This window comes from Ovis canadensis, chromosome 5 (genome assembly GCF_042477335.2).
Source record: "Ovis canadensis isolate MfBH-ARS-UI-01 breed Bighorn chromosome 5, ARS-UI_OviCan_v2, whole genome shotgun sequence".
NCBI lineage: Eukaryota > Metazoa > Chordata > Mammalia > Artiodactyla > Bovidae > Ovis > Ovis canadensis.
Window position 1 is genome coordinate 56,206,656 of NC_091249.1, and position 12,503 is coordinate 56,219,158.

At 55.6% G+C, this 12,503-nt stretch overlaps 1 protein-coding gene across 5 annotated transcripts in view; it reads left to right on the top strand.

The window, feature by feature from the left end:
- The window catches only part of ARID3A (AT-rich interaction domain 3A), a 32,347-nt gene extending 20,621 nt beyond the window's left edge, over positions 1 to 11,726 (top strand). For all 5 annotated transcript variants that reach the window (XM_069589683.1, XM_069589684.1, XM_069589681.1 and 2 more), the window contains exons 4-9: positions 3,451 to 3,523; positions 6,474 to 6,657; positions 6,953 to 7,200; positions 9,056 to 9,337; positions 10,877 to 10,975; positions 11,396 to 11,726. In XM_069589683.1, the coding sequence (XP_069445784.1) occupies positions 3,451 to 3,523; positions 6,474 to 6,657; positions 6,953 to 7,200; positions 9,056 to 9,337; positions 10,877 to 10,975; positions 11,396 to 11,580 (1,071 nt within the window). In that variant the 3' untranslated portion in view covers positions 11,581 to 11,726. The remainder of the gene's footprint in view (positions 1 to 3,450; positions 3,524 to 6,473; positions 6,658 to 6,952; positions 7,201 to 9,055; positions 9,338 to 10,876; positions 10,976 to 11,395) is intronic.
- The last annotated feature ends 777 nt before the right edge of the window (positions 11,727 to 12,503 follow it).

Sequence of the window (12,503 nt, forward strand, 5' to 3'; positions counted from 1 at the left end):
AACCCCCAAGATGCTTGTCTGCCCAATCCTGGACCGTAGGTGCCCCAGAACATGGGTCATGCCCAGACATGTCTAGGATTTGGGAAAGAATGGGGGGATCCTGTCCCCAAGTTGTGGTGAGAAATGAAAGTCTACTTTAATGAGCACTTTTGAGCAGCTGCTGTGTGCCCAATCCTAGACACGGGGAAAACCCCTGACACTCTCCCAGCGAGGACAGTATGAGTCCATGTGGCTCAGTTGTGCAGGGGACAGGGTGGGGTGGGGTGGGGTACACAAGAGAGTTGCCCACCTGGTCCCAGTGAGAAGGCAGCTGCAGATGGCCCTCCGGGGTGACCTCAGCACAGAGACCTGGGTGACAGGAAAGCCTGGGGGGCAGAGAGCTCAGCCAGGGCCAGGCCAACATTCCAGGCCAGAGGAGCTGCCAGGTCAAAGGCCGGAGGTGGGACCACGGCCCCTAGCGGGCTTGAGAAGCTGCAGGAAGGCCGGTGAGAGGTCAGTGGGGAGGGCCCTGGCAGGTCCTCCAGGACCACGTGGCCGCGGGGAGGTGGGGTGCCCTCAGCCGGAGGAGGCCCCGTGATCACAGCACCTGTGGCCCCAGCGCTTAGCTTTGGGGAGGGAAGAGCCAGGCAGTTTATCTCCCGCCCCAGCCCCAGAGGGGTTTCCTGAGGTTTTGCCCAACCTCCAGCCTGGGTTTGCAGCTCTAGGCATGACAGCACCTCCTGGGCCCTCCGGAAAGGGGCAGGGTTTCAGCCAGAGGACCCAGGTGGGCCGGAGGCCTGGGCGTGGCCAGGGAGGTGTCCTGGCCCAGCTATATGGCTTGAAAGCCTTGTGAGACCAGGTAGCTGGGCCCAGCAGCTCATGGTGGCAGGGGAGGGGGCAGACAGCGTCCGCAGCTCCCCCTTGGCTGGGGCTTGGTGGGCTGCCCTGGCCAGCTGACCAGGGCAGGACACACCCCATGGGGGTGCGGAACTTGGGTCAAGAGCCGCATAAAGCTGGGAGGCCTTTACTGCCTGTCTTTGTTGTCTGCTGCCCACAGCAACAGCCATTAAAGCTGCCTCCTCTGCCTGCTGCCTGGGGACATGTCCACCCCCTTAATGGTCTCGCATAATGCCCTGGCCCCATGGGGGTGTGGCCGTGCCACCACCTCACTGTCTGGCCTGGGGGTTAGTGAGTGGACCCCTTCTAAGCTGGGCCGCCTGTGCAGGCAGCTAGTCTCTGCCCTGAAACTCTGTCCACCTGGAATACGGGCGTCCTGATGGTGCTGGGAGTGCTGGATGAAGCTGTTGTACTTATCAACCACTATCCCTGAAAGATGGGGAAACTGAGGCAGGAGGGGTGCTCTGATCTCTTGTGGGGGCTAGGCCCAGAAAGGAAGAGGTTCATGCAGGGTGGGCCCCCCTGCACTGGGGTTGGGATCTTACAGGAGGAAGTGTTGCCCCTCGTCAAGACAGGCTTGAGGTTGGGTGAACCCTACGTGAGCTTCCCGGAGCAGGTATGACAACTGACTGGACGGAATGACTGACCACACACTGGATGGCTTAGATCTATAGAGATCTTCTCCGTTCTGGAGGACTAGTGGCCAGAGTCAGGCCATGGCAGGGCCATGCTCCCTCCAGAGGCTCCAGAGGCTCCAGAGGCGAGTCCTCCCACCTCTTCCAGCTCCTGGGTCTCTGGGTGTCCCTTGGCCTGTGTCTGCATCAGCCCAGTTTCTGCCTCATCTCCCCATGTATCTGCCTGTCTTCCTCTCATAAGGACCCCAGTCATCCTACTGTGAAAAACCCATCGTGATTAATGACATCGGCAGAGACCCCGTGTCTGCACAAGGTCCAGTCTTGAGGTTCTGGGTGGATGGAAATTTGAGGATGAACCCCCACAGGTCTCTTTGGTCTTCTCTGCCCAGCCTGGCCCATGTTGCGGCTGAGCAATCAGGGTTCACTTAACGAGCATATGTCAAGCAACTGCTGTGTGCTCTGCCCCATTTTAGACATTAGAAACAAAACAGACAGACTCCTTGGGCAGACGGGAGACCAGACCAGGGTGTGAATCACGGGCTCTGAGGAAGGGGTGAGGGGCCCACACAGTGCTGGGGGCTGTGTGGGCCAGAGTCGGGGGTGGGGCGGGGACAGCGGAGGGGCCCGGATGGGTGCACGCCTCTGGCCACCATAAATCAGTGCAGGAATGCAGCTGGCCTGCCTGGCTGGGCAGGGTGGAGACAAAGGCCGAGCCTCGACCACCCAGGGCTGGACTCCTAGCTCTCCCAGCCTGTTCCCTGCAGTCCCCATATTGTCTCCACTGCACAGACCGGGAAACTGAGGCCCAGAGAGGGGCCAGATGGCTAAGGGTAGCCTCCCTGAGGACCCTGCCTTCCCAGGCCCAGGGATGTCTCATCCCACGGGAGCTGGGCCTTAGCATGTTCTTAGGCCTTGATGACGGATTATCCCAGCTGGAGCTAATTGGTGGTTTCAAGGCTCCCCGCCACAGTCCTGCTTGCCCTGTGTCCTTGCAGACACGGGGGCACATTCCCTGGAGCTTAATTTGAAGCCTGCTATTTGCACTGGCCCTCCTCGGCAACCCTCCTTCCCCCGCCAAGCTTTGCTCTCTAATTACCTCTACTGGCTTCCCCTGCCCACCAGCACCTGGGAGCTGACAGCTGAGGCTAGGACACCCTGCTCTGCAAATACTGCAGACCTCCGTAACTGGTGGACCCAGGCAAGGGATATGCAAGACAGAGCTCCTGAGAGTCCTGACTCTGTCCCAGGCCTGCCTCTGTGCCCTGCAGGAGCATACACACATGGCTTAGTGGACATTGCCAGACATCCACCACCCTCATGGTGGCGATGGTCTGGGTGAGACAAATTGTGTTCCCCAAAATTATATGTTCAAGACTCAGCTTGAGCACATACCTGTGATCAGAGCATGACGCGGGAGTCAGGTATCTGCAGGTGTGAGCAGTTAAGGATGGAGATGTGGTGGCCCTCAGCCAGTGAGTGGGTGCCCCATGGGAAGAGGGGACTTTGGACAAATCCCCAGGGAGAAGCCACGGCAAGACAGAGGCAGAGACCAGGGTGGTGCAGGTACAGGCCTGGTGCACTTGGGCCCCTGCAAGCTGGGAGGGACGGGAAGAATCCCCCTTAGAGCCATACCTTGACTCCAGATGGCTGGTCTCCAGAACCAGGCAGGAATAAATCAATCTCCGTGGTTTAAGCTGAGCGTGTGGTCAGCTGCTGCTACGCCACCCCAGGACAGTGTCTCATTGTCCTTGTCTGATGACAGGGGCAGGCTCTCGCTGCCTGCTCAGCAGGACCTCGGCAGATGTTCAGACGCTGGGGGACAGGGCTGAGACCCCCTGCCGCCTTTCCTACTGGCAGTTCCCTCGACTAACTTTCCAAGTGATGTGGACATGCTGCCAGTTCCAGCACCCGCTAACCCATCCTCTCCCTGCCTTCACAGCTCTATGAACTGGATGCAGACCCCAAGAGGAAGGAGTTCCTGGACGACTTGTTCAGTTTCATGCAGAAGCGAGGTGAGGTCTGCCTGCCAGGAGGATGGGCCTTGCTGGCAACAGCCTGGGGCAGGTGTGTCAGAAAGTGAGCTCCCCATGCCTGGAGGCATCCAAGAGATGCCTGAGGAGGAGACACAGCCCTGCCATGGTGGCAAGCGTCTGAGAGAAGAGGCACCGTCCTGCCATGGGTGTCTGACAGAGGAGGCCCAGCCCTGCAGGTCTGGTGGGGGAGGCACAGCTGTGAAAGTCTAAAGGGTATGTCCTTGGGTGGGGGGAGTCTCAGGATCCCAACCCAGAAGTAACAGTGCAGGCTTCCTCCCTTGCTGCTCATAGGATCCCGCATAGCAGGCCTGCCTCTTTGTGGGGAACAGGGTTGGATTCCCAGGGTGGCGGGTGCTGGGTGGTAGGCAGAAGCTCCTGGTGGACTGGAGACCAGCCTTCCTGCTGCTGTAATTGGTGGGAGGCTTGAGTCCTGACCTCTCCCTGCTCCCACCTGGGGCCTCAGTTCCTCAGTCTGTGAGATAGGCCACCTGCACCCCCTGCTATGTGGCAGTCAGTGCCCACATGTGCTTAGTGCCAGCGCCACGGTTATTATGCAAAGATAGGGTACCAGGCCCGAGCCACCTCTGCCTCCCACCCCCACCCCCAAGGGTCTGGCAGATGCCAGACACATCCTTGCGAACAGGAGATGACCAGGGACAGAGACCAGGCCTAGTGGGGCATTCAGGGAGAGCCAGGCCCAGAGGGGCCCCAGTACCCCCCGACCCCCAGCTCAGAGCTCCAGCCAGACACAGATCCTAGGAGTACCCACTGCAGCGTGGGCTCATTTCCCTGATACCCCCATGCCCCCACTGTTCAGGGAAGGAAACTGAGGCCTGAGAAGCAGGAAGGGGTGGGGCTGGTGTGGGCTGCAGGGGCCAGCCAGGCAGCTTCTTTGTCCAGGGCCCCTGCCTGCCTCTCCCTGCTAGCAGCTTCTGTAAACACAGGCCCAGGCCGGAAGGGAAGGAGATGAAAGGGGAGGGGGCTGCAGCCTCCGCGTTAACCCCTCCTGTGCCAGGGGTGGAGGAGTCCAGCCCAGCCCAGTTATCTTCCAGCCCAGCTGCCCGCTATGTGGTCAGAGAGCTCCTACCCCACCCTTTATCAGCCCCATCCACACCTACCCAAGCCCCTCACTGTCCCCCCAACCATGGGGCTCCAAGCCCTTAGGCCCAAAGCCCACCCACTCTGTCCAAGACTGGGTTCCTGGTGTCCTGGAGGCACGGAGGGAATATGGTGAGCTGCTCTGGAGTGGGGTGTTGGTGAGGCCAGGTTCTCTGAGTCCCCAGCTCCTGGCCACCTGGGCTTTCAGGGTCTGTGTCCAGCCCTGCCTCCTCCCTCAGGAGCCAGGTGCTCCTGAGGACAGGAAACAACAAACTCCTATGCATCCCTCAGAACCCAGCTTCAAGGCCCTGCTTTCCCCCCTTCCTATTGAACCCTCTATCTGTAATTGGGCTGGAGGGCTTTGGGGCTGAGAATCTGGATATCATGTCCTGCATCCCACAAGCCCCTTCCCTTCATTCCAAGGGGACAGTAATTCCTCCTTCCCCTGCCCCATCACAAAGTCAAAGCCTCCAACTGGATGGTTCTCCAGAATCTCCGGGGCTAGAAGTGGGGGAGGGGTCCTGCCTGCACCCCACCCTCCTGCTGTTTCCTTGACAACCTCTCCGCCCTTCCTTATCACCCCCCTGCCTGCCTCCATCAATGCCTCTCTGTGCTCACCCAGCCCCACGTCTTCTATAAACATCCGCCTGCTGCTGAGCCAGGGCCCAGGGTCCAGGGTCCTGGGAGAAGCCCAACTCAGAGCCTAAGTTAGCATCCCAGGTGGGCCACGTGGGCGCTGGGGGTTCCTCTGGGGCGTGGTGTGCCACTGACATCTGGTATTGCTTGTCTCTCTCCTTCTTGAGCTGGAAAATGAAGTGGGGGATCTAAGGCCCATCTTACCACCCCGCCTCCAGGCTGTGTTTGTTCCTTGGGGATTTGGCGACTTAGGAAGCAGCCAAGGTTGGCAGGAGGTGGTTCTGAGATGTCCTGCTGGGGCTGGGGAGAGGAAATCAGGGTCTCAGGTCCAGGGCACTGTAGTGGGGGTGGAGGGAGCGGTGGGAGCAAAGGGAGCAGGAGCCAGATTCCATCTCTGCAGGGGAGGCAGGCCTGCCCTCAGGGCCACGATAGAGGCCCAGCAGCCTTCACTGTTGTTTATTGACACCTGCTATATGTCAGGCTGGGCACGAGGTGGGGTTCTCCATGTGAGCAGGCCAGTGTGGGGACCACAGACAGTAAACCTGTAATTTCACTGCCCAGGGGAGAAGTATAATTGGGGGTCTCTCCACTGTTAGCCAGGAAGGTGCCAGGCAGACTGACCTGAGACCTGGGGGCTCCCTTGGCTGGGAGGCATGTTTGCAGGAGCTCATCAGGGTGGGCAGAAATGGGGAGAAGGCCTGCAGGGAGGGGCCCCTCTCCCCTGCCTGGCCCACCTCTCTGCTATCTAAACTGCAAAGTAGATTAACCAGTCCCCCTTTCCCACTGCAGAGCCCTGGGGAACCTGGAGGGAACCGGCCTCTGGGAACACAGCCGAGTTGTTTTAGTAGCTGTTGGTTGTAGAAGGAATAACAGAGGCTGTGTTTCTCATGCTGGGCCCCCAGGTTGGCCCTGCAGCACCCCCTCATCCCCAGATGAACAGCATGAACCCAGATCACTGATGGAAACACTGAGAGACACAGCCGCCTTGGGGCTCTTGCAAGCTAGGGTCTGACCCGGTGACCCTGCCCCCAGGGGATGCTGGGTGTCACACTGGGTGGGGCAGGGATGCTTCCTTACCCCCTATAATGCCAGGGGTAGCCCTCCAGAGGGCCAGCTGCCTTGGGTCAGCTGTGCCAAGAGTACCCACTCTCACTGATGTACCGGGTGCCAAGTGACAGCACCCCCCTCTCCACAGGGACACCTGTGAACCGCATCCCCATCATGGCAAAGCAGGTGCTCGACCTGTTCATGTTGTACGTGCTGGTGACAGAGAAGGGCGGCCTGGTGGAGGTCATCAACAAGAAGCTGTGGCGAGAGATCACCAAGGGACTGAACCTGCCCACGTCCATCACCAGCGCTGCCTTCACGTTGCGCACCCAGTAAGTGCCCGCTCACGCCATGCAGAAAGGACCCTAGGCAGAAAGGACCACAGACCAGGGGGTCACAGAAAGTCCCAGCCTTTAGGCCCTGCTGGTTGAGTGCTCAAGAATTAGCCTGGTGGTGGTCGTGGGTATGGAACGTGCTGCAGGACAGGCATCACGATAGAGGGAACAGCATAGGTGAGGACAGGGGCTCAGAGGACCAGTGGGCATCCAGGCAGGGAGGTGGGGCTTGGCTTCATGCAGACCCCCAAGGTGTCCTGGGTGCCATCCTGCCTCTTGTCCCTGCCCACAGGTACATGAAATACCTGTACCCCTACGAGTGTGAGAAGCGTGGCCTCAGCAACCCCAACGAGCTCCAGGCAGCCATCGACAGCAATCGGAGGGAGGGCCGGCGCCAGAGCTTTGGGGGCTCCCTCTTTGCCTACTCGCCTGGCGGGGCCCACAGCATGCTGTCCTCGCCCAAGCTGCCTGTGTCCTCCCTGGGCCTGGCCGCCAGCACCAACGGCAGCTCCATCACCCCAGCCCCCAAGATCAAGAAAGGTGAGGGCTGCGCAGGGCCTGGGGCCTGATCATGACTCTGCTTTAGCCTGGCAGTGTGACCTAGGGATGGGGATGTCTCTTTCCCTTTCTGGGTGACCAGGAAGATAGGCCCCAAAGTGGGTGTGGAAGAGGGCTCCCTACCCACCAGTTGTATGCCTGTGGCAGATATTACTAGTCAACTGCTGTTCCTTCCAGCCTTGGCCCATGGCAGGCAGACATCTCTAATCAATCTGTTTCCCCTAAACCTGTGCCCTTGGTGTACATCACGAATCAATAGTTGTTACCTCCAATTTTGTGCCAAGGTGGACAAGGCAAACCATGCCCTATCCTTTGCCCGTGGCAGACATTGCTGCCACTTTTATTGTAGCATTGGTCCAGGCTGCTGCCCGTGGATATCTCTAGTCCTTGCATGTGACAGACATTGCTAGTTGATCACTGTATTCTTTTCCCTTTGAGCTTTAGAATTCTTCTGAACACATGGTCCCAGTGTGGGTCATCAAACTGACTGTAATCATCCTCAGAGCTATTGCTCAGTGCTCACTGCCCTTTTCTGAGCCTAGCTCTCGTTATGGGTAAAGTGGAGGAAATTATACCTTTGTGGAGTTGTTGGGGATCTTTGGTGTGTAAAATGCCCAGCGTGCAACACCCTAGACCCCATCCATGCGAGACGTCAACAGTCGATCACCGAGCCTCTGAATCCTTCCTAACACAGAATCACCAACAGCTCATGTGGCGGCCTGGCCTCAAGCAGGCTGGTGCACCTGTCCGAGGTCCCATTTCTCCATCTGCCACATGAACTGCGACTCCCTATGTCACAGACTTGGCCCAGGGATCCAGGGTGATCCACTCAGCACCCTGAGAATTCAGGGCTGGTTAGATCTAGGGTGAAGGAGATCTCACCAGTGTCAGCTCCCTCCAACCTCTATGGGCCTCTGTTTACCCTGCCCCAGCCTCGGGGAGTCACAGCCATACCTGTGAATATCATTAGGCATCCGTTCTCTGCGAGCCTGTGCTGGAGCTCAGGAGGACGGTGGGGGACAAAAGAGAGATCTGAACCCTATGGAGCTCATGAGGGAGCTGGGGAAAGATGATTGTAATGGGTCCGAGGGGCTCTTTGGAGCCGAGAGTAGCAGAGGTGGCTGCAGAGACTCCAGGGCAAAGGGGCTGGAAGTTGCAATGGGGTCCATCCTGGAGAGGCAGCCCCTGGCCACCAGGGAGAGACTCAGGAGGAAGAATTGGGAGAAGAGAGAGTGGGTCACAGTGGGACCAGTGAGTGGGAATGATGGGGTGTTTGTTTCAACCGCTGGAGAGGGGAATGGTCCAGAGCTGGTTCTGGGCTTGGGCTCCATGCGTTTAATTTCAGCTCAACTTCTCTTCAGCTCAGTGGCCTCAGGAAAGTTACCCATCCTCTCTGAGCCTTGGTTTTCTCAGCAGTAAAGTGGGGAAGAGGGTGTCTAGGTAGAAATGGGGTTGTTGAGATGGTTCACATTAAGTGCTTTAGACAAGATGTGGCGAGCTCTTGTTGCAATTAGTATTATATGTGTATGTAACGTGTGCTACTCCGTATAATACTACTCTCTGTATAATACTACTTAATAATGCCAAGCAATACTGTATACTGTTACCATCACTAGTATTGTTACCATTATCGTGGTTATCTGATGTCAACCTGAGAGTAGAAAGGCTCTTAGCACTTGTGTTTGTTCCAAAACCTGTCCACTTCATCCCTGGAGAGGAAATGAGCACCCCATCAGGGGAGGTATTCAAGGAAGCACCTTCCTGCCTTGTGTGGGAGGCAGGGACTAAGCTACCACCAGTCCCTTCTGGCCACCAACTCCTCTTCTCTCCTGTCCAGAGGAGGATGCAGCCATTCCCATCACAGTCCCCGGCCGCCTACCAGTCTCCCTGGCAGGTCACCCAGTGGTGGCGGCCCAGGCAGTAGCAGCCCAGGCGGCCGTGGCAGCACAGGCGGCTGCCCTGGAGCAGCTTCGGGAGAAACTGGAGTCTGGGGAGCCTCCTGAGAAGAAGATGGCTCTGGTGGCAGAGGAGCAGCAGCGGCTGATGCAGCGGGCACTTCAGCAGAACTTCCTGGCCATGACAGCACAGCTGCCTATGAGCATCCGGATCAACAGCCAAGGTACCACCCCGGTGCTCAGACCCTCTGTGCTTCTTGCACAAGCACAAGAGTAGGGCCTCATAGCCAACATATGTAAAGAGTGCCTACAGATCAAAAAGAAAAAAAGGTAAACAGACCAGTACAAGGAATGGGCAGCTGGGACTCATCATGCATACTCAGTTGTATCCAACTGTGCAACTCCATGGACTATAACCTGCCAAGCTCCTCTGTCCATGGGATTCTCCATGCAAGAATACTAGAGTAGTTTGCCATTTCCTCCTCCTGGGGATCTTCCCAACCCAGGGATTGAACCCACGTCTCCTGTGGCTCCTGCATTGGCAGATGGATTCTTTGCCACTGAGTCACCTGGGGAGCACAACTTACAAACTAGTAGGAAAAACTGTTCAACTCCATCTCTTTGGGGCTCCGCAAGTTAACTAGGGGATACCATTTTTTATCCATCAGAGTTTGATAATATCAAATGTTGGTCAGAATGTGGTGGAAATGGGCCCCCTTGGTCCTGCTGGTGGGCGTGTAAACAGGTGACAACTTGGCAGTCTTTTTTGGGGGGCGGGGGGCTGTGCCTCAGAGCATGTGGAATCTTAGTTCCCTGAACAGGGATCAAACCTGTGCCTGCTGCATTGGAAGCATGGAGTGTTAACCACTGGACTGCCAGGAAAGTCCTGGGAATCTCTTTTAAAGACAGAAAATGTACTTGCCCCAGAACTGGCTGATTCTGCTTGGTGTCTAGAGCAGAGCTGATGCAAGGGCTCAGGGAAACTCATGTGTCCAAGGATGTTCACTGCAGATGTTTGCACGATGTCCCTAGTGTGTCCATCAGTAGGGGAATGAATGAACTAAGGCTGAAATACTTTGGCCATTAAAAAGAATGACATGATTTGGGCTTCCCTGGTGACTCAGACAATAAAGAATCTGCAATGCAGGAGATCCAGGTTCGATCCCTGGATTAGTAAGATCTCCTGGAGAAGGGAGTGGCAACCCACTCCAGTATTCTTGCCTGGAGAATCCCCATGGACACAGGAACCTGGCGGTTTACAGTCCATAGGGTCGCAAAGAGTCGGACACAACTGAGTGACTAAGCACAAGCACATTGCTTAAGACTTGTAATCATGCTGTACACCTGAAAAACTTAACATTGTAAATCAACTATTCTCCAATAAAAATTATTAGAAAAGGACTTCCCCGGCAGTCCAGTGGCTAAGACTTTCCACTTCCACTGCAGTGGGCACGAGACTTCCATCCCTGGTTGAGGAGCTAAGATCCTACCTGCTTTGCAGTGAAGCCAAAAACTTTTAAGAAAAAAATTTTTTTTTAATTATTAGGGGAAAACAAAAGTTGTAGTCATACAAAAAAGCAAATTTGAGACAAATACATTCCTATTCAATAAGTATTTGTTGAATACCTACTGTGTGCGCTGCTGAGAGATTGGGTCTGAAGCTCTGGAAAGCTTCACATCTCGTGGGGATGACCCACATGATACAGCTCATTGCATGGGGGCTGGTTTACGGTGACAAAGGGTGTTTTTTCTTCTTCCCGCAGCCTCCGAGAGCCGCCAGGACTCGGCTGCGAACCTGACGAGCACCAACGGCAGCAACAGTATTAGCATGTCAGTAGAGATTAATGGAATCATGTACACAGGTAGGCTGGCCTAGCGTTCATGCCCACCTTGACCATGTCTTTCCGGAATCTTGGTTGCCCGTCGGGTGTGGCTGGCTTGAGCCCAGAGCTCTTCCCTCATGAGACTAGAGTATGAGAGATAGCCTGTGTCTTATACTTAGCCAGGTGCTCAGCAAGTACTAAGTGCTCAGCATGGTCATATCACCTGTTGTGTACTTCAAAAATAATGTGGTCAGACCCATGACTCCTGTAGGCCACCAGGTGGCGATGTTGACACAGAACAGCTCTGTTGCTGTAAAGACCCCATGAGGGAAGGCTTGAGGAGGTGGTGGTGTCCTGGGGGAGAGGGACTTTGCTGGGAATTGCTCAGGAATTGCTTGCCCCTGTCATGTGATCTTTTACATTCTCCTCGACTTGTCTTTCCTCCTGTCCTTGCTCCAGGAGTGCTGTTTGCCCAGCCACCGGCCCCCACGCCACCCTCCGCTCCCAGCAAAGGTGGAGGCAGCAGCAGCCGGGGCGGAAACAGCGGGACCAACAGCAGCAGCAGCAGCAGTGCAGGCAGCCAGGCAGGGCCGGCGGGGATGTCTGCACCCCCCACAACTACCTCAAACAACTCATTGCCTTAACCGCTACACTCCCCATCCTGGGAACCTGCCAGACTGGGCAGGGGGTCCAGGTGGGCCAAGCAGGGGCTGGGATGGCGGAAGATACGGGTGGGGAGGGGAGGTATCCACAGAGGAGCGACAGCTTAACGCCAAAAAGAAAAGAAAAATATATATACATATATATATATATATATAAAGAAAATTTAATAAAACAGGGGAAAACCAAGGAACACTTGAATTACTCAGGTTTCGGACATTCAGAGATGAATTGTGAGAATATCAAAGGAAATTAGAAATGAGAGAGGCAAATGTCTACTAGGGCTCTCCTGAAGCCCTGGTGGACCCACATGGACTGGCGTCTGGTTTCAACAGGCCAATCCTGTTTACCTCATACATCCCTGCACTGTGTTTTTTCATTTTTATCTGTTTTTTTCTTTGCTTTTTTTTTTTGTCCGTTTATCACACACTCACCACACCCAGCTCCTTGTGTTGAATGAAACCCCTGAGCCAAGATCAGTTGAATTTTTTTGTTGTTGCTTTTGGGAACTTTGTTGTTGTTTTTTTAAAAGAAATAGTGAAATTCAAACTCTATAGGGTTTTTAAGAGGTTTTAGGGGTTTTGTTTTGTAAATATTCTATTTTATTCTTGGGGGAGGAATCAAACCTAGGAAAAGGATATATATATATCTATATATTTGTGTTCATTCAGGGAAACTGGACTTGAAAAAGGAAAAAAAAAAAAAGGCAAAAAAAAACCACAAGTAATACCCTTTATTTTTCCCATGACTGATTTGGGTTCGGTTGTGCATTTCCTGTGGTGCAGTGGGCCCAGGACACTGGATGCCTGGGCTGGAGTCAGCAGAGCCGATGAACTCAGGTGCTCTGGGCTGGGCTGGGCTGGCTAGGGTGGGGGTGCATGGTGGGGTCCTGGGGGAAGAGGGGCAG